Source organism: Monodon monoceros, unplaced genomic scaffold (genome assembly GCF_005190385.1).
Source record: "Monodon monoceros isolate NGI ecotype Baffin Bay Population unplaced genomic scaffold, NGI_Narwhal_1 Super_Scaffold_12, whole genome shotgun sequence".
NCBI lineage: Eukaryota > Metazoa > Chordata > Mammalia > Artiodactyla > Monodontidae > Monodon > Monodon monoceros.
In genome coordinates, this window is record NW_021703768.1 from 150,528,900 (window position 1) to 150,554,363 (window position 25,464).

The following is a 25,464-nucleotide window of genomic DNA, read 5'->3' on the forward strand; positions in this document are numbered from 1 at the left end:
GTTAGGGTCTGGGAATGTGGCGAATGTGATGGTCCTTTGTCTGGTGAAGCAGAGTCATGGGCAACAAGAAGGATTCATAACAGGTGAGCCATCTGCGTGGTGTGCAGTGGAAACCAGAGTAAAGTGTGGCCTGCTGTGGCTTGAGGGACGGGTCTGAGGAAGCTCGTTTGAGGAGGGGACATTCAGGCTGGGCTTTGGGAAGGGAGCATGCCTATCAGAAGGAGAGAATTCAAAGCATCTGAGGCAACTTAGTGTGATTCATGGGCCAAAGGGAGCAGGGGGCACATGGCATCTCCCTCTCTGAGCCTCAGTCCTCAGTTTCCCCAGTGGGCACTATGAGGAAGGTAGGAACAGCTTTACAGTCAAGAAAACAGAAGAAGGATCCCGTGAGAGAAAAACTTGGTGTGGTGTGTGCTCACGAAATGTGAGTGGTCTTCCAAGCAGAGAGAACAGCATGCAAAACAAGGGGGTGAAAACAGGGCACGATGGAAAAGAAAAATAAACAAAACTCCTTCTGTGGCTGCCAGCCCCCGAAGGACCCCTCCAAGGGACAGAGATCTTCCACTTCCTGTTGCATTCAGGAAGTTGTAGGTGGCAGTCGGGGAGGGCTCGCCTGGAGCCTGGAAGAGGGGGAAGAAGAGACCAAAGGGAGGCCTCCGTGCGGGCTTTTCAGAGGTAGATTCTCTGACTTGGAGAATTTATAAGTGGAGACTACAAGGCTATCTTGATTCTCGCATTTTCTAACTGGGCCTAGAAACTAGGCCTCTATAACCTCGGTGCCCCCAAGTGGAAACCGAAGATAATAAATACCTCAACTCAGCGTGTTGAGGGGCAGACACTATGGGACCTGGCCCCTGCCTCCTCTCCAACTTCACCCTGTGCTCCTGCCCAAACTCATTCTTGCCTCTGGGCCTTTGCACATTCTGTCCCCTCCCTCTAGAATGCTCTTCTCCTGACTAGCTCCTTCTCATCACTCAGGTCTCAGTAATCTCAATGTTGCCTCCTCTGAAAGACCACTGCTGTGTCAGGGAGCCCCTCCCTGTATTCTCCTTCATGGCCCTTGTTATATTTGAAACTATTGTTTTTTTGTATTTTGTCTGTCTCTCCTTCTGGAATGCCAGTTTCTGGGAGGCAGGAACTTTGTTTCATTCACTGGAGTTTCCCCAAGGCCTAGAACAGTGCCTGGCTTTGGGCAGAAGCACTCAGCCAGGTTTGTTGAATGACAAACTAAGCACCCTACCAGGCCTTGAGGACCCAGTGGCAACTAAACTGCCTTTATGGAATGTTTAGACTGTTACACCCTCTGTGCCCAGAGGAGAACTCTGAATGTTCTACCTGTCAGCATACAAGCTGAGTTCAAGGGACACTGAGCCCAAAAGTGAGAGAGCATCCAGTCCTGGAGCTCCACCCTCCTCCCTCCAAGGACAACTTGTAGTGTGTGACCCTTGGAAAGGTGTTGCCAATGACACCAACTGTTATTAAAATAAAGACACACTTTACTGGCAATTCATTCATTCAAAAAAATGGCCACCATGGGCCAGGCATTGTTGTAGTTGGTGGCAGGCAGAGCTTTGGACAGAAAGGAGGTAACCACAATAATCTCTTACCCCCTGCCACTGCCACACCTTATGTAGCAGAATCGCAGCCCAAAGATGATATGATTTTACTCTGATTCATAATGTTGAATCTTTACCCAATTTCCCTTTCTTTACTTTTTATTTTGAAATAAATATAGGTTTACAGGAAGTTCCAAAAACATTACAAAAAGGTCTTACGTACATTTAGTTTCCCTCAACAATAACATCCTGTATAAAACCAGAAAATTGACATTGGCACCATCCACAGATTTTGCCAGTTTTACATACCCCATTTGTGTGGGTGTGTGTAGTTCTGTCAATTTCATCACCCGTGTAAATTCATGTAACCTCACTATAATCAACATATGGAACTGTTCCATCACCACAAAGATCTTGCTCCTGCTACCCCTTAGTAGTCACACACATCCCACCTTAGTCCCCCATCCTTAACCAACCCCTGGCAATCACTAATCTATTCTCCATCTCTCTAATGGTGTCATTTCAACAGTATCGTAAAAATGGAATTATATGTCACCTTTGTGATTGGCTTTTTTCACTCAGCATAATTCCCTTGAGATCCTCCAAGTTGTCACGAGTGTCAATAGTTCATTCCTGGTGACCTCCCTGGTGGTCCAGTGGTTAAGAATCCGCCTTCCAATGCAGGGGATGTGGGTTTGGTCCCTGGTCAGGGAACTAAGATCCCACATGCTGCGGGGCAACTAAGCTGGCACGCCCAGAACTAGAGAGAAGCCCGTGTGCTGCAAAAAAAGATCCCACGTGCCCCAACTAAGACCCAACCACCCAAAAATAAATACATACATACATACATACATACATACATACATATTTTTTTTAGAAAATCATTCATTCCTTTTCACTGCTAAGTGGTATTCCACCATCTGGATGGACTACAGTTTATCCATTTACTCATTGAAGGACAATTTGAGTTGTCCCAGTTTGGGGATATTAAGAATAAAAATGGCTATTGAACTTTTGTGTGTATATTTTTTGTGTAGACACGTTTTCATTTTTCTGGGATAAAATGCCCAGGAGTGCAGTTGGTGGGTCATATAGTAAGTGCATGTTCAGTTTTTTTGTTTTTTTTTTTTGCGGTACGCGGGTGTCTCACTGTTGTGGCCTCTCCCGTTGTGGAGCACAGGCTCCGGACGCGCAGGCTCAGCGGCCATGGCTCACGGGCCCAGCTGCTCCGCGGCATGTGGGATCTTCCCGGACTGGGGCACGAACCCGTGTCCCCTGCATTGGCAGGCGGACTCTCAACCGCTGCGCCACCAGGGAAGCCCGCATGTTCAGTTTTATAAGAAAATGCTGGGCCATTACCATGGTGAAGCTGGGCAAAGCGGCAGAGCAGGGGCTGCAGCAGCTCTTCAAGAGCGGCCAATTTGCCACTTGCTGGGGGTTTTTATGCCTATCTTGGTTTACCCAGGATTTAAGAGGGGTGCAGATGCTGGGAATGGCTGAGCCAACCTATTTTGAGCTTACTTTGGGGATCAATGACTATTTGGTCATCTGGATTTGGAAGCAATCAATGGACAGGAACAACATGGAAGGCGTGCGCTCTGGCTGGGATGAGCTGGAACAGTGCTCACCAACCAGTGGCACACGGCTCTTACTTCACAGATGCATCTCTACTGACTTATTTATGATAGACTGCATCAAAATTAATATTTTAAACACGGTTTTAAAATATAAAAAAGAAACTGCCAAACTATATTCCAGAGTAGCTGTGCTATTTAACATTCCCACCAAAAACGTATGAGAAATCAAATTTATCTGTATCCTTGTCAGAATTCGACATTGTCACTATTATATTAGTTGTTTTAATAGGTGTAATAATCTTATTGTGGTTTAACTTGTGTATCCCTAATGGCTAATAGTGTTGAACACAATAAATATCCTCTTTGCTAAAATGTATGTTGATGCCTTTTGCCCATGTTTTAATTGGATTGATTTTCACTGAGTTTTGTGAGCTGTTTATATATCTGACATGAGTCCTTTGTCAGATATGTGACTTGCAAATTAGGTTTTAATTTTTGACGAAGTTCAAGTTTCAGTTTTTTTCTTTTATGGACTTTTTCTTTTTTTTAACATCTTTATTGGAGTATAATTGCTTTACAATGGTGTGTTAGTTTCTGCTTTATAACAAAGTGAATCAGCTATACATATACATATATCCCCATTACCTCCTCCCTCTCGCGTCTCCCTCCCACCCTCCCTATCCCACCCCTCTAGGTGCTCACAAAGCACCGAGCTGATCTCCCTGTGCTATGCAGCTGCTTCCCACTAGCTATCTATTTTACATTTGGTAGTGTATATAAGTCCATGCCACTCTCTCACTTTGTCCCAGCTTACCCTTCCCCCTCCCCGTGTCCTCAAGTCCATTCTCTACGTCTGCGTCTTTATTCCTGTCCTGACCCTAGGTTCTTCAGAACCATTTTGTTGGGGTTTTTTTAGATTCCATATATATGTGTTAGCATACGGTATTTGATTTTATCTTTCTGACTTAACTTCACTCTGTATGACAGACTATAGGTCCATCCACCTCACTACAAATAACTCAATTTTGTTTCTCTTTATGGCTGAGTAATATTCCATTGTATATATGTGCCACATCTTCTTTATCCATTCATCTGTCGATGGACACTTAGGTTCCTTCCATGTCCTGGCTATTGTAAATAGAGCTGCAATGAACATTGTGGTACATGACTCTGTTTTGAATTATGGTTTACTCAGGGTATATGCCCAGTGGTGGGATTGCTGGGTCGTATGGTAGTTCTATTTTTAGTTTTTTAAGGAACCTCCATACTGTTCTCCATAGTGGCTGTATCAATTTACATTCCCACCAACAGTGCAAGAGGGTTCCCTTTTCTGCACACCCGCTCCAGCATTTATTGTTTGTAGATTTTTTGATGACGGCCATTCTGACTGGTGTGAGGTAATACCTCATTGTAGTTTTGATTTGCATTTCTCTAATGATCAGTGATGTTGAACATTATGGAATTTTTGGTATCATACCTAAGAATTCTTCACCTAGCCCTAGATCCCAGTGAAGATTTTCACTTGTTTTCTTCTAAACGTCTTCTAGTTTCATGTTTCACCTTTAAATTTATGATTTTTTTCTTTTTGCTTATGGCTTTCCAATTACTCCAGTAATATTTGTTGAAAAAAACTATTCTTCATTGAATGTTCCAAAATCAGTTGGTTGTACTTGTGTGGGTCTATTTCTGGGTTCTTTATTCTGTTCCGTTGATCTATTTGTCTATCCCTCTCCTGATAAACTGTCTTAATGCATCTCTTCAGTGAAATATTGCAATCAGGCAGTGATTCTTCTCACTTTACTCTAAAAATTGTCTTAGCTACTCTGGTTTCTTTTACCTTTTCATGTAAATTTTAAAATAAGCATGGCAATATGTCAAAAAAACCCACAAAACTTTGCTGGATTTTAATAGGAATTGCATTAAACCTAGAGATTACTTTGGGAAGAAATGACAATTTACTATGCTGAGTCTTCCAATCCAAGAACATGACATGTTTCTCTGTGTAGGTCTTTGCCTTGTTTCATCAGTGTTTTGTAGTTTTCAACATACAAGTCTTATGTTTTGTTAGATTTACATGTTTCTTTTGTCTTTCAAGTGATTGTAAATAGTATCATCAGGTTTTTAATTTCCATTTCCATGTGTTCATTGCTAGTATGTAGAAATAATACAATTAATTTTTGTATATTGATCTTATATCCTATGACCTGACGAACTCATTTAGTTCTAGTTATTTGTAGATTCCTTGGAATCTTCTACATAGATCTTCATCATATCATCTACAATAGAGTTAGTTTGATTTCTTCCATTTTAATCTGCATTCCTAATTTCATTTCCTTTTTCTTGCCTTGTTGTGCTGGCTAGGACTTCCAGTATGATGTTGAATAGAACTGGTGAAAGCAGATATCCTTGCCTGTCCTGATCTCAGGGCTGGTAAGCACCTAGTCTTTCACATCATTAAGGATGATGTTAGCTGTAGGTTTTTGTATAGATGATCTTGTCAAGTTTTATCATGAATGAATGTTGAATTTTGGCCAAAAAAATTTTTTTGCATCCATTGATACGATCTGTGATTTTCCTTTCCTACAGGCTTTTTGAAATACTGAAAAAAAGCTTAGAGACTTCCCCATCTGACAATTCGCTCAGACTGGGAACTCAGCTCCTACCACTCATCTAGTGCACCATGCCTCAGTGTGTTCCAGAGAATGCAACTTGGCCTGGCATGTGGCCAAAGAATCCCAATGTAGGAAATGCTGCCCAGAGTATGTATCCACTGCTAGACATTTACAACACACATCAGCATAGCCAAGGCTCAGAAAAGCCCTGCGATATAGGCTGTTACTCTCAACATGGAATTTCCCAAACTTATCTTACCAGAGTCCTTTTTTGCACAAACTCCATTATGTTCCACAAGACTTTCTCTGAAACACACTTAGGGAGCCACTCAACTGAGTCTGACCCTTAATTTGCCGATGATCCAAAGGTTGAACGAGAAGTCCCCTGACCAAGGTCACAGATAGTGGCATCACAGACAGGCACAACAGGTCTCCTGCCCCTGACCATGCTGCTTTGACATACTACCAAGTCAGCGGGCAGCCCTGCCATACCACACGCCACCATGGAGAAGAGGAACGTACCCACATCACCAGTCTGGCCCCTTTAGTGGCTCTCGGGCCCTTCGTCCCCACTGAGCTTGAGGATCAGGGGCTCAAATCCTTATAGGTTCAGTGGGGTCCATGGGTGGTGGGTATGTAATGCAGGCTGGGCCAGTCATGCTGTTCTAGCTCCCTAACGGTAGCACACGTTTCAGGGATGGGCGTGCAACCTGTTGGTCTAACAAGACTCCAGACCAGGAATTATTAGAATTACTGGGGGGGAAAAACAGTTTTTGCATGGAGATGATGCTAAATTAGAAGAAACTGAGCTAGAGGTACCAGGAAGCACCAGGCAGAACAAAGTTGTAAGATGAAGAGAGACCTGGTTCCTTAGGACATGCCTGAACCCCATCTGGTCAGGCTGAAGCAGAACCTCCCTCCAGAACTTAAATGACAGACTAGTTAAGTGCCGCTTCCCTCAAACCAGTTAGATGGAATCCTGTCGGTTGCCAACAGAATCCTAATTTGCCCGTGAAGCAGTGTGGCCTGGAGCAAGTTGTCACTGAACTGGCCCCGTAGATCCCTTTCCATCAGGAGGTATCATTTCCCCCAAGATTCCACAGCGAAGAACAATCTTTTCTGCCCCCCTCATCCCTGTCCCCTACCCACCCTCAGACCGACACCCCCACGCGCGCTTCCCATCAAAAGGATGAGAACACAGGCAGCCAAAGGCAGCTTGGGCAGTACTCGATATACATCATACATTTATTATTAGTGAATATCCCTCTGAAATCAGCAACAATATTAAAAAAAATAATGATTGCACTACTTGGTCAAGCAGAACTAGCAAGTTTCATTTTAAAAAAAGTACAAATCTGTTAAAAATTTCAATCAGTATACACATATATAATACAACATACTAGTTATGTTAAATGCTACAAACCAATGTGAATCCAATGGAATGGAGAAAACCACACATTTAAGCTTTAAGAACCATTTTTTTCTCTATATATTAGCATTTTCTCAAATACATACATGGGAAAAATGAGGTAACTGTAAAATGTGCAAGGAACAGGGCCCCCCAAATTACATATATTTATATATATATATATGTAATTTTATATATATATATATATATATATATATATATATATAAAAGACCTTTCTAACACAGAACACAGGCACTGGGCCCAGCCAGGGCTGGGGGACAGCACCCACTGTCATGCCTAGGCCAGAAGTTGGTAAATAAAAGAGTAAACAATGACAAGCCCCCACCACAGGAAATCATTGGTAACATGGCATCTATAGCAAGGTCGGCAAATCACAAACATCCTAAATAATTGTTTTATAAATCTTTTTTTTTTTACTTTTTTTTTTTAAATGTTGTGTTTCCCCCCCAATAGCTGCTCGTTGGAATCACTGCTGCAGTCAACACACCATCCGTGAGCCTGTTTCCACCTGCCCCAGGAACCGTTAAGGGTTTCGAAAACCTTTTTTTTGGGGGGTGGGGAAGGGAGGGGGTCGGAGAGGGTAGTTCTCTGTGTAAAACAGGTGGGGTTTCAACACTGCTATAAATATAGAAATGTCACCTGGAGTTATATACAGTAAGACTCTGGGTTCTCCATGGGGTGGGGGCCAGGCTGATGGGGCCCCACGGCAGGCTGGGGGGAGGTGGTGGGCCAGGGCCGCTGCGGGAGAACGAGGGTGGTTGGAGCATCCCTGAGGCAGCAGGCGCCAGGGGCTGCCTGCTAGGATGTGCCGGCCCCACACGCGGTTCGTTCGGGGCAGCAACCCCAGCGGGGGGGGTGAGGAAGAAACGGAATGGGACCCGGGTGGGTGAGGGTAGGGAGCTCGGCCAGACCCTCCGGGGGCTCCTCCAGGTCTTGGAGGGCAGGGCTCAGGCTGGGAGGGGGCCCCTGGAGGCGGGGTCCACACCCTCCTTGGACCCTGTCCCCCTGGGACTTCCCTGGAGGAGACACGCCCAGGCAGGTGGGAGACAGGCCCTGGCTAGAGAGGGAGAAATGCCCTGAAAAGCGTACGGTCCCGGTAGGCTCTGGGGACGTGTGCAGTACAGTGCATGGCAGTTATCAGCTGAGCACAGCCCCCCCCCCCGCCCCCCCAACCCCACCCATGACCGCCAGCCGCCTGGCCCCGCCCCAGCCGCGCACATGCATGCAGACCAGGCGGCACCACTAGACCATTCCCTGCCCCTGGGCACCTGGTCCTGGTTGGTCCCTATACACCCCCCCGCCCATTAAACCAAAAGAAAAGAAATTGTTTAAAAAATCCACACCCTCAAATCCTACACGTGATTTTGGGCCAAATGAATAAACAAAAACTGCTGCTCCTCACGTTCATGCAAAACGACAGAGAGGGGAGATGGGGCATGGGTCTGGGCCCTGTCACCGCCAGGCAGGGGCAGCCACCAGCAACACAGGAAATCACTCTCCCTGGCCTGGTCCAGGCCCCCTCAGGATACATGCCGTCCCGGGTCAGGGCCTGCCTCCCACCTGCTCGGGAGGTTGGCTCTGATGCCCTCCAGCCTGGGCTTGGGGCAGGAATGTTGTACCCGAGGTGAGGGTCCTCTAGGGAGCCAGCCCCACCCCACAGCAACCTGGGTGGGGCTGGCTGCCTGAGTCTGTCTGGGGTCAAGGCAGGAGAACCCACTGGCCTCCTGCCACTGTCTGTCCACGCCTGTCAGTGCCACCTGAGCAGAGAGCACACCACTTCAGTGCAAGAGACCAGGCGACCGAGGACAGCACCCCCTTTGCCCATCCCGGGGCCAAGGATCTCCACCAGCCACACGAGGGGAATGAACCCCTGGCTCCCAGGGCCGGCAAGAAAAGGAGACAGACCCGAGGGCAAACAGGAGAGACTGAGTTAGGGACTCTCAGGCCGCTCCCTGGCGGGCGTCTTTTAGACTGGTGGGCAAACGGGGAGGGAGTCTTTGGAGCTTGGCAAATGCAAGGGCTTATTGCAGGGGCTTCTCTCGGGCTGACCCTGGCACCAGCTCTGGAGATGCAGGCAGGAACGGCAGGGCAGGCCTGGGCCACGCCCTCCCCGGCCTTCCGGGGCCCCCGGAGTTTCCAGAGCTTTGGGCAGGGTTCTCCTGGGTGGCTGTGGACCTCACTCAGCCTCCCTGGGCACCTCGGAAGCGTCAGCCCGACAAATGGGACACGTCCGGTTGGCCTGGGGGGAGCAGCCGCACATGAGGCTCCACTCTCACCGGACCCCCAACCCATCCGGGGCTGTTCTGCTGCCCGGTGGGGACCTGGCTCCCTGAGTGGAGCCGGCACTTCTGGATGCTGAAGAGGACACGAAGGGAAGCCCTCCAGTCCACCCTCCTCCCTCACTACACCAGGAACACCTGGGAGCGGGCGTGGCTACGTTACCTTCAACCACTTGTCGACACACTTGGTGTGGAACTCGTGGTTGCAGGGGAGGACCCGGAGCAGCTGCCGTGCCTCGAAGTCACTGAAGCAGACGACACACCTGGGAGGAGGGCACAGAGCGTCACCCGCACACTGAAGGCGAGGGCAGGTTCGCGGCAGAGCACGAAGCGCTACCCTGGGAAGACCGCAACCCATCTGTGCTCACAGAGAGACAGGAGGGGGCGCAGGGCACTCACAGCGTCTGCTCTGACTGGTGGCTGTCGGGATGAAAGCGGTACGATGGAAGCTGCTCGATGTCCGCTTTGGTGAGGCCGCGAGGCTTGGCGTCTCCCAGCCGCTCTGCCAGGTTCAGGAGGGCCTGGACGTGTGCAGGAGGGGAGGGTCAGTGGCAGCCAGGGCTGGAAGTCCCCCAAGCCCCCACCTCCCAGGACAGGGCTCCACGGGACCTCATAGTTCTCCATCTCCACGTCATCCACATCAAGATCCAGGCTGATGGTGGGCCCCATTGCTGTTGGTGACATTGGCAGCATCGAGCTAGGGGGAGATAGGTACGCGGGCCCGGGGTCAAGGTCAGTAGGCGTAAGGGGCGCAGAGCTGCTCCCGACTCCCGCCATGAAACAAAGCCCAGAACTCTGCACTGTTCACACCAGGGACCCCAGTGTCTGTCCCAAGATGTCGCAGTAGGGCAGGGAGCCCAGCTGGTGAGCGTTGAGTGTGCATGTATGGTTTGGCGGGGATGCTAGGTGGCTCGAGAGGCCCCGGGACCCCACGGGGCTGTGTTTGGGTCTAACCACTAGAGGCCCCAGAAGAACAGGGCACCACAGCTCTGGGGCAGATGTGTAGGTACTTACAGGAAGTAGGGCAGGAAGCTGGGGTAATACGGTGGTGGCGGAGGCGGCGGGGGTGGTGGCGGGAGCGGCTGTTGTAGGCGGTATCTCTGGGTGCTCAGTCTCCGGGGCATCATGTGGGAATATGGCTGCAAGAGGGGGGCCAGGTGCACGTCAGCCATGGGCCTGTCTCCCGGTCACCCTAGATCCTGGGTGGGGAGTGGCACTTACCACACCAAAGGACAGCTCCTGGTGCAGGGTATCGTGGGGCAGGTAGTGCAGGGGCACGGATGGGGACAGAGTTGGGCCCGGGGCAGAGGTGGAGTAGGTGAAGCTCCCCAGGGGGTGCTGATCCCCCCGCAGGTCCACATCACTGTCGAGCCGCTGCAGGGGCTGGGAGAAGCAGGGGTGAGTCAGCAGAGTCAGTGACAAGGAAAGCCCCCACCTCCCTGCCCCACTTGCCATCCCCTCTAGCATCAGACCCATCGCTCAGACTCACCATACGTGGGTGCTGGGTCTGCAGCGACACAAACTGCCCAAGAGGCGCCATATGAGCGGGCTGGGGGTGTGGGGCTGGCGGTGGAGGGTGCAGGATATAGTGGTCACTGGAGATAAGGTGGGGGTAGGCCTGATAGGGCACAGGGAGCTGCTGCATGGTACATGCCTGGATCAGCTGCTGAGAAAGGGGGCAGAGGCTGGAGAATGTTCTTCTGGGCTCTGGGCTGGGTCTGCTTGTGGCTGGGCCAGGGGCCATTCCACCCAGCGAGTGGTCCCAATCAAAGGCCTCTGGACCATCCATCCCTGGCCTAGGCCTCCCAGGCAGGACGTCTTGCTCTTAAGACCCACAATTACCACTCCAAACCATAAAGCAGGAACTGGGAGCAGGGAGGTCTCTGAACTCTGAAGTGCCCTCCCACTGGACGTGAACGCACATATGCCGTTCTGGACAGGGCTGTGGCCTGGAGCCGAGCAGACACTGACAGCCTGGATGGGCGCTGTAAGCTCAGCTCAGTTCCGACACTGGCCTGTGCCTGGGGCCTTCAGCTGGGGGCGGGGCAGGAGGCCCAGGCGCTCACTCACCGGGGGCGGGAGGCAGCAGAGGGGATAGTGCTGCCCGCTGAACATCACGGAGCATGCTGGGAGCTGCTGGGTGCTGCAGCCAGGGATGTGTTGGCCTGTAGGCAAGGGGAAGCCTTGGGTCGTCACTGTGGTGACTGTGTAGGACAGAGGGACAGGTCCCTGGTGCACCTGCAGGAGGAGAGACCCAGGAACTGTAGGGAGGCCACTCTGCTGCCCCCAGGTGAGAAGCAAAGTCCTGCCGGGCCAGCTCTGGTGAAGGTGAAGTCAGGGCTTGTTCCCTCTGCTCCTCAGACCGGCTCGCCAGAGGCCAGGGGCAGCGGGGCGTGGGCGTGGGGGGGTTCCGCTTACCTGCTCGTGGAGATCAACCATGAACGGGCTCTGCTGGGAGGCTGGGTGCAGCATTCGGGGGCTCCCGCCGGCAGGAGCCGAGGCTCGGCGCTCCTCTACGGGGAGGTATGCTGGTCGGGTCGGCGGCTGCTGGGAGGGTAAGCGCTCATCCTGGGTAGGTGGGCTGGCCAGGGGGCCCTCACGGCCAGGGCTGCACCACAGAGAGGAAGCCCCAGTAGCACTGACGGGGGCCGCTCATTCACAGAGCATGGAGAGAAGCCAAGGTCACTACCCACTGGGGAAGGAAGACAGCTCAGGGCCCTGTGCCCTACCACCCCTGGCCCCTGTGCCCCAGCCCAGGCTGAAAGCTCCAGTACCAGGGGCTCCGGGCTCCACAGGACTGGGAGGTTCCCTCCTACCTTCCCCAGAGCTGGCCTGGGCTGCTGCTGGGTCCTGCAGAGAATCGCCGCTGACCCACAGGGGCAGAGGGCAGCCACCTAGTCACTGCCAGAGCCCATGGCTGCATCAGGGGAGGCAGAGGGGTGGAGGGGCTGGGCCAGGGCTCACAACCCTAGGAAGCAAACCGACAAAGGAACTAAGGTACAGAGAAGTCCAGTCCCTTGCTGCATTAGGGGTCGGGGAGACAGATTCAAACCTCTGCAGCCTGGTTCCAGAGGCCACTGATGCCCACCACACCCTGGGCTCCCCAGGCAGGGCTGCGCTCTGGCACTAGGGTTCAGGCTTGGCCTGCAGGGAGTCCAGGCCTTAGTTTCCTGCTCTGTGAAATGAGATCAGGGTCCGCCTCAGGGTAAGTTCAGAGGGCTGGCCGGCATGCTTCCAGGCCAGGGGGCTCTGGTAAGGCCCCCTCAGGGTGGGGTCTCCAGGAAAACCTGTCCTGGCGTGGGGATCTACAACTCTGACCTCTAGGTAACTGGGGCTCCTGAGGGGACTCCAGCTTCCTCCCTTCTGTCTGGTTGGCTCAAGATGGATTGCAAACAGGCCTGGGGCCTAGTTCTCCTTCCACTAGTAACAGGTGAGAGGTTCTGACTTGGTTCTTGCCCTCGGGGTTCCCAGTCCAAGCCAAGTCAGTACAGTCGTTCCTCAGTATCCACGAGGGATTGGTTCTAGGACCCCCACGATACCCAAATCCGAGGATGCTTAAGTCCCTTATATAAAATGGTATAATATTTGCATATAATCTACACACATCCTCCCATGGACTTTAAATCATTTCTACATTACTTATGATACCTAATACAATGTAAATAAATGCTATGTAAGTGACAAATTCAAGTTTTGCTTTTTGCAACTTTATGGAATTTTTTTCCTTAAGTATTTTAAATCTGCAATTGGTTACATCCATGGATGTGGAACCCATGGATAGAGAGAGCTGACTGTATACTTTCTTTCCATACTCTGTTCCCACAGTGCCTACCCAAATGGGACTTCACCTACTTTTCAAGTAAGGTGCTGTCAGCCTCATTTTGCAGAAGAGAAAACTGAGGCTCAGAGACGAAAGGACTTGCCCAAGGCCTCACAATAAGTGTCAAAGCTGGGAGGTGGGCTGACTACCAGCCTCTTGCTGCACACTGATGCTGATGGGAAGGGGTCCAGCCCAAGGGTTCTGGCAGGACGTGATGAAGGAAGTCAACCTCTGGTGAACTGGTGGGTCTGGCGTGCAGCCAGGCCCTTTGTGTGGGGGGGGAGTGCATGCAAACCAGACCCAACACAGCCCCCAAGTGGGAGGTGGGGCTTGCTGAGAAAAGAGGAAGCAAGAACCTAAACCTAAGGGAGGAAGTTGAGTGAGAAGGGGGCGGGGCAGGAGCTAGGGTCCAGGTGGGGGAAGTTGGGGGGACCACTCATTAACTCCAGAGGTTGGAATGAGACCCTGGCAGGGAAAACTCTGGAACCTGTCAGACCCTGCAATGCTGAAGGGCGCATCCAACAGGACCAGCCTTTGGCTGTTCCTGCCACAGGGAGCCCTGCCTCCATCTAACAAAACTCCTATGCTTCCTTCATACCCAGCTTTAAGTGTCACCTCCCTGCTAACACAGCTAGGGAACCGGTGTACTGTCCCCTCAACACCTTGTTCCTTTCCTCTGTGCTGGGCTTTACGTGCATGGGCCCTGACTTTCAAAATGAGCCTGAAAGGGAGGCTCTTCACCTGATAAGACAGCACAGGGCCAAGGCCACAGCCACAGTAGAGCTGAAATTCACATTTCTCCCACCCAACCTGGGCTCCAGCACTTGGCAGAGGGGTGGGCAGGGCCCAGTGACCAGCTTGTGTCCAGCACAGGGCAGGCCTGATGTGGTAAATGCACACTGGAGAGCCAATTACATAGGTCTAAGGCCATGTCTGGCAGCAGTGAAGTTAGTGCCAATGATTAAAAACTGGGACATAAAAAAATCTGTCCTTTCAGTGTGTTGTGTGTGTGGCGGGGGGAAGGAAGCAGAAAATCTGGTCCCACTGGGCCCTCATTTCTGCTTGACCCACCTCACTCTGGGCATGAGTTTTCTCTCCAGGCCACCCCAGGCTCATTCCTTGCCTGCCCACCACAGGTGACTCGGGTCGTGAGCCCCCAGCGTGGGCCAAGTGCATATCCTTACACTCATGTGTACACACACAGCCTCCTTGATTCCTGCTGATAATCCAGCCAAGCAAACAAAGGCCAAGAGAGACTCAGAGGAAACCCCTAAATAACTTAAACAGCAGACTCCTGACCCACCCCAGATTTTTGGATCAGAATCTTTGGAGGGTTGGGGAACAAGGGCACCTAGATTTCTACTAAATTCCCCAGCAGTTTCTACAGCACAGGCAGGTGCTTGAGAACCTCTGTTCTAACTGACCTCTGAGATCCTGGGAGCCCACAGTCCTGCCTATGAGGAGTACACAATACTTCCCATGTGCCATCCTGGTAAGTCCTCATAGCAACCTTCAGAAGTAGGCATGCTGAGGCTCAGAGAAGTGAGGTCCAAGGCCAGTCAGTTGGAGCTGTGAGTGCTCTGGGACATGGCAGTGGCCTCAACTGCTCCTCTTGTGCCAGGCTGTCTTGAAGTCCGGGCAGTGTCAAGGCTCAGGGGTGCAGAATCACAGAGGCCTAGGCCCATGGGAATCTGCTCTGGCCAGCCTCTTCAAGGACACCCACACCTCAGGAAAGGAAGTGGCAAGGAGCCGAGAAACCCAACCACCAGACAGAAGGCCTCTAGCTGTGACTGATGGTGCCAAAGATGACAGTGTTGACCCTTGCATTCTTACACACAATACCCTGACTTCTGGCCAGAGTCTTGGCTGAGGATTGGGCACATCGCCTCCCCTCTCTGAGCCTCAGTTTATTCATCTGTAAAATGGGAATAGCCCAGTAATCACCTCCCAGGACTGCTTAAAGGCTGCTGCACTGATTTGTAAAGCTTAGGTGTGAACGATCACTATCAGAAAATACAACAGGCTGACCTTCACTCCCACCCCCCAAGCAGCTTAAAGATGCTATTTTAAGCTCCGCAGGAGGCAGCTGGGAAACATGCCTCCCTCAGGGAATATCCCCTCCCAGCTGGCAAGGGAGGGGACCCTGGTTCTTGACTGGAGACAGAGATGGCCCATGGGGAACTCACCCACTTCACAGTTGAGGAAACTGAGACCAGGAGAAAGAAAGTAACTTGCTGCAGACCACAAAGCCAAAGAAGGACAGAATTAGTCCTGGCTGGCCCGTTAGGCCCAGATTTCCTCAACCCCTGACTCTCATTACCATCAGTAACCTCAAGAATTACCTAATGCCAATTCTCTACTGCAGGCCCTAAAGGAGATCAGGAGAGCTTTCTCCTTCAGGCATCCTGACTAGACCTATTGTGGAAAGAAGCAAGTAAGGCCCAGAGCTGGAGCAGCAACTTGCTCAAGGTCAAACAGCAAGGCCACCACCTAACTGCTCTGCCTTTCACCACACCTCCTCTGCGCTGGGCTCTCAGTGAGGTCTCCGTAAAAGGGTCTTGAGGGTCCCTAAATCCAATCTCGCCCAGAAGCAGGGACTGCACCTTGCATCCACCCCCTCCCCCAGGAGGCAGCCAACTCCCTACTTCCTATCCCCATCCTGGTCTAGGGAGACCCTGACATATCATTTGGGCCTGGGGGCTGTTTGCAGGTACAGGGACTGTTTTGCAGATAAGCTAAGTCAGGCCCTGAGAACAGGAGCAGACTCAGGCAGGCTGAGAAGCCCCCCTCCCACCCCTCGAAAAAGAGGCGGGTTGGGCCCAGCACTGACTGGTGGGCAAGCAGAGCTCCCTAACTGTGGTGCCTGGAGGCAGCTGAGAGCAGGACCACCAGGCTTTGAGTTAAGAGTTGTTGGCCAGCCCAGACTCCCTGGGTGACCTTGGTCAAGGAAATCTTCCCTTCTGTGAGCCTCAGTTGCCACAACTGTAAAATGGGAGTGGAAATCTCTCCTTCCCAGAGCTCCCAAATAAAGCCACAAGAGGCAAGACGCAAAAAACCAGGTGGTCACATTACTGGGGGAGGAAACCAGTGTCCCTGAGGAGCAGGCCCCTCCTCAATGTGGGCCAGGAGCAGGTTGCGGGATTCGGGGAGCTTCCTCAGCCACCCCTCCCTGGGACTGGGGACGTGGGTGGGGAGGACGTGGTACAGATACTCGCCCAGAGAGGGGCCTCCCTCGTCCCCCTCTCACTCCTTTGTGCCGGGCTCGGAGGGACATCGGGGGCTGGAGGCCATACGGCGGCGTCGGGGCCAGAGCGCTGTGACTTTAAGAGCCGAGGATCCCGGACCATGTGCTCGGAGTGAGACAAAAGCAACAACAAAGGAAGTGGCGGCGGCAGGGGGAGGGGGCGGCTCCTTCCTCTCCAACCGCAGCGCTCTGCCTCTGGAGAAGGGAGACTCGGCCTGGCCTTGGGGGGCGCTGGGGGTGGGGAGGGGTCCCGGATTCTAGAGGCCTCGCCATCTCCCCTCCGGACTGCCCGTAATTAACTCCTGCAGAGCCAGCTAGATCACAGCCCTCAGTCCCAGGGGAAGGGGGGGGCAGGAATTCCAGGGATGCGGAAATCGGGAGCTGGGGGCTCTGGCCCCGACTCACCTTCGGCCGCCTGGCCACACGTTGACTCCTTTGTTCCCGATCTAGGACGGCCAAGCTGGGCAAGAGGCGGGGGGTGGGTGGGAGTGTGCTGCCTGGACCCTTTAAGAGCCCCCGCCCTGAGGAACAATGTGCTCCCTTCCCCACCCCCCCGGTCCGGGGGCAGTCCGGCTCCTTCCGGGGCCCTCTTTCTTTGTTGTCCGTCCGCCGGGCGTCTGCCTCGCGAGGCCCACGCGCGGTCAGTCTCTCGGCCCAGGCCCTCTGGGAGCGGGAGGCGGCGCAGGACGCGGCCGGGTTTGCGCAGCTGCCGGCGACTGGCCCTTTAAGAACTGTCCGCGGCGGCAGCGGAATGTAACAAACCCCACATTTGATTCACAACATTCGAATCGGCGGGGTCGCGCGCCGGGCGGGAGGGGGGCTCGCGGGGGCGCGCCGGGAGGTTCCGGCAAACAGTAGCCGGCTGCTCCCCGCGAGGGCCCCGCCCCGTGCTAAGAGTTCCGCCCCTCGGGGGCGCCAAGAGCCAATCATTCGCCGAGACTCGGCACGTGATTAGTGGGCCGCCATCTTGGAAGGCAGATTTTTTTTTTTAAAACCTCCTCTCGCCCCCACCTCCTCACTTAAAGTGCCCGCAGCCATCACAGGAAAGGGGCGGGGCCACATGGTCTGACCTAAAGACGGGAGACAGCGCGGTAAGCAAGACAAATTGGCTGTAACTCTAACCTGCTATGCAAACTCACAAATCACTCATGCTTCTGAGGCTCAGTTTCCCCGCCATAGAAGTGGGTCCCGCCGGGAGAGCCGCAGCCCGGACTTACTGTGTCACGGTCCCCTCCTTGGGACGGCGCCTGGGACACAAGTGCAATGGACCTGACCTTCGACGGGGCAGGAGCGGCTCTTAAGCCAGTCCGAGTGGTTAGGAAGGCTCTAACAGCCCTGGGCCGGCAACCTCCCCGGAGATGACGTCAGCCCCGAAAGCTACTGCGCCGCGATGACATCATGGCCTGGCCGCCTCGCATCTCCTTGTTTATACTGCGCGGTGGCTTTAAAAAGTTGGGAGGGGTTGGATTGCCCAACGAACCAATAATGGGCAACCCATGCAAATAAGCTAACGCTTGTCGGGAGGGATTGGCCCGGCTCGCGTTGCCGTCACAGAGACATTTAAACACCCCGCCCCCAGCGTGGGCCGGGAAAAGGGCGGGGAACAGTTTGAAGCTGGAGCAGCAGTCGTCCCGCGCTCTAATTGCTCTAGGCGAGGCCTCGGAGAGCTCCCTGCTTAGGGGGATTGGGGAACTAAACCCAATGAAGTCTTTAGTTTTCTACTGTACTCCTAGCAATTATGAGACGCATTACTACAACCTGCCCATTTTACAGATGGGTAGAGAGAATCAAGAGGGGTGTCATTCACCCCAGGTTACAAAGCGAGGAAGAGTGGCCGAGCAGATACTTGAACCCAAGCCAAAGCCCAGCGTCGTTCCCCTTTGCCTCGACGCCTCCCCAGGCAGACGTTATACAAAGTGGGGTATTATCTCTACATCGATAGCAAAAAAAAAAAAAAAAAAAAAAAAAAAAGCTGGGAGCTGGGAACAGGTCAAATAAATTATGCATATAATCAATAACTGGACTCCTCTGTATGCAGCTGCACTGACATAGGGTTACCTCCAGCACAGCCCTAAACAAGATACCAGCAAAAAATGTTAAACATTTGTTAAGCCTGTGTGGTGGGGTTGCTGGGTGTGTGTGTGTGATTTTCTATGCTTCTTTGGTATATTTCATAATCCCAAATTTAAAAACTGAAAGAAAGATACTGAACAGAGTATAACAGTATCAATGTTTTTAAAAATTGGATATATACAGTATCTGTATATAGAATATTCCTGGAAGGATATACAGGAGACTGATTAATAACTGTCCTCAGGGAGAACTGGAGGAGAGCACTGGGTCAGGATAGACTTTTTATTGTATACGCTTTTGTACATTTGCTCCTTAAAAACAAAACAAGAAAAACTCTATACAGTATAACCTACTGAAAATTCTAAAGAAAATTACTGTGAAAGAGTATGTTTTAAATATTTTAAGCCATAAAAAACTTGTGTTCCTTTAGAGTCAGAAATCCCCCTTTGGAAAGGGTATCCAGTGGAAATAATCCAGAAGGAAGCTGGGGAACAGACATGCTTATCCAGGTGTTGTTTAGACCAGCAACAATCTGACACCACAATGTGGATGGCAGCCAGCAACACAATGACTGAAAATGGTACCCACTTAGAGATATGTTTGCATATCTCTTAAGGACAGAAGATCAAGTTCATGATGCAGTGCTACAGATGTTACCTGGAATGCCAAACTCTATCCATCATAGTTAAACTACGTGTGCATGAGAATAAATGGGGTTGCGTTTCTCTAACCATCTCCTTATCAGCAACTCTCCCTTCTCCTAAATCCCTTCCAACCTTTTATTTTTCTCACTCTGTAAAAGCAATCAGAAAATCCTTCCCACATTCAAACTGCCTACATTGTTAAGACCACCCCCCTGCTTGCCTGTGTAGGGATAGAACCTGCAATGGCTCCCTAATGCCTGGCTTTCAGGGCTCTGTTTAACAAGACAAGCTTCCCTTACCAAACTTTTTTTTTTTTTTGCGGTACGCGGGCCTCTCACTGCTGTGGCCTCTCCCGTTGCGGAGCACAGGCTCTGGACGCGCAAGCTCAGCGGCCATGGCTCATGGGCCCAGCCGCTCCGCGGCATGTGGGATCTTCCTGGACCGGGGCACGAACCCGCGTCCCCTGCATCGGCAGGCGGAGTCTCAACCACTGCGCCACCAGGGAAGCCCCCCTTACCAAACTTTTCAGGCTCACCTCTCCCCAGCCTCTCTCCCACGACCATGGCAGTGCTCCCTCTGGCCTTCCCTGCCTGAGATGCTCTCTCTCTTCCTTTCTACGAATCCATTCCTCTTCTCTGTCCCTTGAGGCTCTGCTCCCATCTCACCTCTTATAGGAAGCTGTGAAGTCTCTAGCTTGTACTGAACTCCTCTGTCTCTGAACTCAGGCCTAGACACACCCTGACCTTCACTTCATGCCATTTAATTTGCACACAACCCTGTTATGATTGCTTCGTGTCTCACTCAGTAATCTCCTTCTGGGCTTCCCTGGTGGCACAGTGGTTAAGAATCCGCCTGCCAAAGCAGGGGACACAGGTTCAGTCTCTGGTCCGGGAAGATCCCACATGCCGTGGAGCAACGAAGCCCGTGCACCACAACTACTGAGCCTGTGCTCTACAGCCCATGCGCCACAACTACTGAGCCCGCGTGCCGCAACTACCAAAGCCGGCGCGCCTAGAGCCTGTGCTCTGCGACAAGAGAAGCCACTGCAACAAGAAGCCCGCGCACCGCAACTAAAAGTAGCCCCCACTCGCTGCAACTAGAGAAAGCCCGTGCGCAGCAGCGAAGACCCAACACAGCCAAAAATAAATAAATAAATAAAGAATCTCCTCCTGGCGGAAGAGGATACAGCATTTTTAACTGCACTGACATTCAGCCTTCACTGAGAGGCAGACACCACAGGGGTAACCAGTCTCATTTTATGGTTGAGGATCTGAGGCTCAAGGAGGTGAAGTGACTTGCCCGAGGCCACAATGTGAAAATCCTTTACCACTCCCCACCCTCAGAAAGCGACTCCAGTAACTACTCCACAATCCAGTTACTCCTTTGAAGCCACCAAGCCTCTGACTGTGCCATTCTCTCAGTCTAAAATGTCCTCAACACCCCTACTCACCTCTGGCCAAACCCTGCTCAACCTTCGGGGCTCAGCTCAAAGGCTGCCTCCTCGGAGCCTCTCCTGACCATCTGCTGGCTTCTTCAATATACGGCATGACTATTATCACACCACATCAGGATGGCAGAAGGTATCTCCATGGGACTGCTCTCCCTACCCGCAGCAGGGCCTGGCTCACACTTCCTTGGATGCCCAAGGAAGGGACTCTGTATTGCCCTTCCTTGCCCCTGATGCTTCAGGGCCAGGAAATCCTTGCCCTGTGTTCTCTCATGCATGACCCTCTAGTTTACGCCCCTGGGAGGCCCTCAGTAAATTCCCACAGACCTCTGGGTTCCCCCCAGGACCGGAGGCCAATAACACATCTCCCTCTGAAAAACCTTGCTGGGTGCATGCAGAATCACTCTGGAGCAAGAGGGAGGGAGGCTCAATTTTACCAGATTTCCCAGAGAAGTCAGAAGTCTGGACTTTCCTCTCAGGTTCACTGACAAGTCTTATGCTTTGGAACCCCAACGTGGGCCCAACGGCCTGCATGCCTACTCTGTGCCCCATTCTTATCATCCCACCCCCACTCCCTTGAAGGCAGGTTCTGTTACTTTCACCTTACACAGATGAGGAAAGTGGCTAAATAAATGACTCCCCTTGCCACAGATCCCAGAAGTGTGGCCCAGGTGGGGGTGGCTCACTCTTGCCCAGGCATCTGCCTCGAAGCTCTGTGGAGAAATCAGGGTTCTAGAGTCTTCTGCATGATCTGGGCAAATCCTACCCTGATCATCTCATTGGTCCTTCCAATGACCTAAGAGCTAGGTACCAGTGTTTGCTCCAAGAAGCTTGGGCAAGAGAGGATATGATTCACCCACCATCACACAGCCATCAAGGGGCAAACCTGGGATCACATTTTAAACGAACATTAAGTTTGGTGCATGCAATGCAAATGCCAACACAGGGTCCCCAAGTGTTGCTCAATAATCAAAAGCACAGATGTCCTGGGGCAAGAGACTCTCCAGATCCCAGAGTGGAAGAGTGGCAGAGAGGGATTTGAATCCTGGTCCCTCGAGTGCAAAGTACTGGATGCTACAATCCAGCTTCCACTCCCAGGCCTCCTCTGCAGGAGATGGGAGGGATTCTGTGCAGGCAGGAAGAAGGTGGGGTCATCGGTTCCTGCTGGAGCCCTCCCCTGCTCCATCTGCCTACCTAAGACCTGGACAGCTGGCTGCCTCCTTCCCTCCATCAGGATCAGAAAGTACTCCACTCCTTTTTTCTAAGACCCCTCAAGCTCTCCTCCAGATGCAGGGCCTTCCCAAGTGGAGCTGGCAGAACATAGAGATTGAGGGACCATCCAGGGACACACAACACAGCCTGGTAAAGCCAGCTCAGGACACAGACCTCCCAGCTACCCCAGGGCATCAGACTTGAGCCTCACGCTCCAGGCTGGGGGTTGACAGGCCCCCTGCCAAGTCCTCTCTGCTCAGGACAGGCCTGAACACACCTGAGCCCCAAGCTTTGTCTCCCCTAAAAAGCAGAGGCTGTTTGTGCATATGGGGGAGGGCAGAGTGTCTGTAAAGGTGTTCCCAGGTCTGGGTTCAGGGCTGCAGCACTCTGGCTCCAGCTTTGAGACTTGGTCACTTATGTGGTCTCACTCTTCTTCAGTCTCATCTGTAAAACCAGGATGATGACAACACTAATGACAGATGACATTTACTGAGCACTTAGTGTGTGTAGCACTGCTGTTCATCTCCTATAGGCTACTGAGGGGGCAGGCATACACTGATGGTTAAATACAGAGCCTCTGAAACCAGCCCACCGAGGCTTGGACCCTGGCTCTGCCTTTTATCAGCTTGGTGACCTTGAGGAAGTCACCACCTCTATGAGGCTCACAGTTTGTCCAGGTGTAAAATGGGGGTGATTATACCTACCTCAATGAGTCAATAGTGGCTCTCACTTGTGTGTGCATCTTCGGCGGTACCTGCCTGGCTTTCTGGGTCTGGGTCTGCGCTTGAATGTGTGAGCTTTGAGGGTAGGGCGTTGGGAGGGGCTCCCCTTTCTGACTACCTCCCCGCTGTAGCTCTCACCACTGGAACCCGCAGGGTCTGCAGAGGAAGGAGCCAGGTACCATCACCACATCATCCGGTGATGAAAATCGGGGGCTGTAAGAATGGGGGTGCCTGGCAGACCCAGGGAGAGATGAATCCAGCCGAATTCCCCATTTTCCCTCTATCCAAGGCCAGTTTCCTACACCCACATCTCCTTCCTGCCCCCGACACCATCTCGACTCGGGCTTAATAGCCCTCAGGCAACAGAAGGTGTGTGACCTTGGACAAGACACAGACCGTCTGGAGTCCCCGCCTTCCTACGCCCTCAAAGCAGTAACCAAGCCGCTGGCGCGCGGCGGTCTGTTCCCCGGACCCGCAGCAGCCCCAGGGCAGGGCTCGGGTCGCTCTGGATCCCCAGCGGCTGGGACAAGGAGCGTTGGTAAAGTGTTTGGGGCAGCCGTGACGAGGCCAAAGGACTGCAGCTCTGTCCCGGGCGCCTGGGGCCCAGCCGAAGCCGACACTCGCCAGGGGTTGCGATCGGGGCATGAGTGGGGCGCAGGGCACGCTGGGACTCGTAGTTCCCAGGGCCTCCCGTACTCGGGCTCTTAGACCTACCGGGCGGAGCAGCTCTGGCTCCGGGTCCCGGGACAGCGAGCTCCGGCTCTGCGGGCGCAGGCAGCGGCCTCGCTGGAGGTCCCTGTGCTACACTGCCAGCCCGCGGCCGCCCCCTATCGCTCCGTCTCTCTGGCCCCGCGCCTGGGGCGCAAGGCGCAGGGTCCAGGCCGGGCGTTACCTGGGGCCGCGGCGGGGCTCCACCCCCACCGGGAGGCCGAAGCGTCGCTCCCGCTGCAGCCGGGGGTCCCGGTCCAGCTGCGGCTCGCGCCGCCTGCCGCGGCCCCCCCTCTGGCCCCAGGCAGTGGAACCGTCCACGAACCTCTTCGCCCGGGCGCGCGCACGCGCGCGCGGGGTCCACGCCGGCTGCGCAGCTTCACCCTCCCTCCCGCGGGTGTATGGAAGTACCTGGACTGCACCAAGCGCGCGGGAGCGGAGGGTGGGAGGAGGAGGAGCGTGTTTCGGCCACGCCCACTCAGTGTCCAGCGGCAAAGGGCGCGCAAGGGCAAAGAGTCCGGGGCCTGGCCTTCCAGCCGCCCCCTTACTACTGTGTGCCCTTGGCGAGTGACTAAATAGGAAAGATATTACGACTCCGTGGTCGTTCAAAGAACCTTCCCTTAGCGGACAGTTTGTTCCCCTCCCTCAGCCTCGGAATTGTGTGTGGGGTGTGTGTGTGTGTGTGTGTGTGTGTGTGTGTGTGTGTGTGTGTGTCAAGGATCGATATACAAAGATTAAAGACTATGGGGTCAGCAGTTCTTGGTTCCTCCCTTTGTGTCGTTCTGTGAGCTTCAGTTTCTTCGTTTGTGAAATGTGAGCGATGATACCGCCTTTGGGCGGTAGGGAGACTAGTGATAAGAGAATGCGTATGCCCATGGCTAGAGCTAGCCTGGACCAGAGTGTGGCTGATACCTGCTCAGGCCAGGCATCCCCAGTCCCAGAGGGGATCCCCGCTGCCTGCATCCTTGGGTATAATTAGCCGGCAAGGACTACAACTTCCAGCGCGCCCCGCTCCGGCTGGGTCTTTCCGGGAGTTGTAGTCCCCGAAGTCCTCACCTCTCAGAGGCTGCCCTCAGGAGGCCCCCTTTTCTGAGCCCAAGACTTGGCACCTCTGCAGAGGACTGTTTTAGACCCGCTACCTCGAGGCCAATTTATTTTTTAAAGCTTGCATTTGTTGAGCTCTTCCCACGTGCCAAACAATATTCTAAGTGCTTAAAATGAATTAACTTAGTTGGTCCATAAAATCCAGCAACCCAGTGAGGGAATATTATTATTGTCCCTGTTTTATAGATTTGAAACCGAGACATAGCCAGCTAAGGGATTTTGCTAGGAAGCAACAGGGCTCAGGATTTCTGCTCAGGCGGGACATTCAGAGCCTGCTTTCTACCCCACTCTGGTTCATCCTTTAAACAAACGAGTTTATTTGTTTTTTGGGTTTTTTTTGTTTGTGTTTTTCTTTTTAAATCAGAACTACATTAAAGCCTAAATTAGGGTATACTTTGTAACTCTACAGTAAAATAAACAAATCTTACGTGTATAGCTTAGTGCATTCTTCATAAATGTATACCTCTGTATAACTAAAATCCAATCAAGATCTAGAAAATTTCCATCACTCCAGAAAGTTTCCTGTCACCCACTTCGAGTCAATTTACTCCGGTCATAACTATCGATCTGTTTCCTATCACTATAGATTTGTTTTTCATGTTTAGAATTTCATGTCAATGGAATGGCTGACTGTATAAATACTGCCTTCTTTCATTCTGCATCATGTTTTTTGAGATCCAACCTGTGGTGCGTATCAGTAGTCTGTCCTTTTTTTACCCCCAGCTTTATTGAGATCTAAGTGACATATAACATTGTGTAAGTTTAAGGTGTACAATATTATTCGATACATGTGTATATTGCAAAATGTTTCCCAAGATAAGGTTAGTTAACACATCCTTCACCTACACAGTTGCCATTTTGTTGTTGTTTTGGTGAGAACATTAAAGGTCTACTCTCATAGCAACTTTCAAGTATAAGATAGATCCAGGGTTTCCCCGGTGGCAGAGAGGTTGAGAATCCACCTGACAATGCAGGGGATACGGGTTTGAGCCCTGGTCCATGAAGATCCCACATGCCGTGGAGCAACTAAGCCCAT

At 52.3% G+C, this 25,464-nt stretch overlaps 1 protein-coding gene and 1 pseudogene across 7 annotated transcripts; one reads left to right on the forward strand and one right to left on the reverse strand.

Moving 5' to 3' along the window:
- The first annotated feature begins 2,916 nt into the window (after window positions 1-2,916).
- LOC114892174 lies at window positions 2,917-8,421 on the forward strand (annotated as a pseudogene).
- RNF44 (ring finger protein 44) lies at window positions 7,556-23,703 on the reverse strand. 7 transcript variants are annotated; one of them, XM_029216908.1, is made up of 12 exons: window positions 23,509-23,585; window positions 16,924-22,772; window positions 12,271-12,422; window positions 11,873-12,062; window positions 11,525-11,692; window positions 10,944-11,120; window positions 10,676-10,837; window positions 10,469-10,593; window positions 10,064-10,151; window positions 9,854-9,975; window positions 9,618-9,717; window positions 8,366-9,414 (listed from the first exon to the last, which is right to left on the reverse strand). In XM_029216908.1, exons 3-12 carry the CDS (start codon window positions 12,375-12,377, stop codon window positions 9,352-9,354), a joined length of 1,302 nt encoding a protein of 433 aa, XP_029072741.1. In that variant the 5' UTR covers window positions 12,378-12,422; window positions 16,924-22,772; window positions 23,509-23,585; the 3' UTR covers window positions 8,366-9,351. The 7 variants fall into 7 exon arrangements, with proteins under 7 accessions (XP_029072740.1, XP_029072741.1, XP_029072743.1 ...); XM_029216907.1 differs by lacking the exons at window positions 16,924-22,772; window positions 23,509-23,585 and adding an exon at window positions 16,522-16,897 and having other exon boundaries at window positions 7,556-9,414; window positions 10,944-11,117; XM_029216910.1 differs by lacking the exon at window positions 16,924-22,772 and having other exon boundaries at window positions 23,509-23,703.
- Window positions 23,704-25,464: the final 1,761 nt, after the last annotated feature.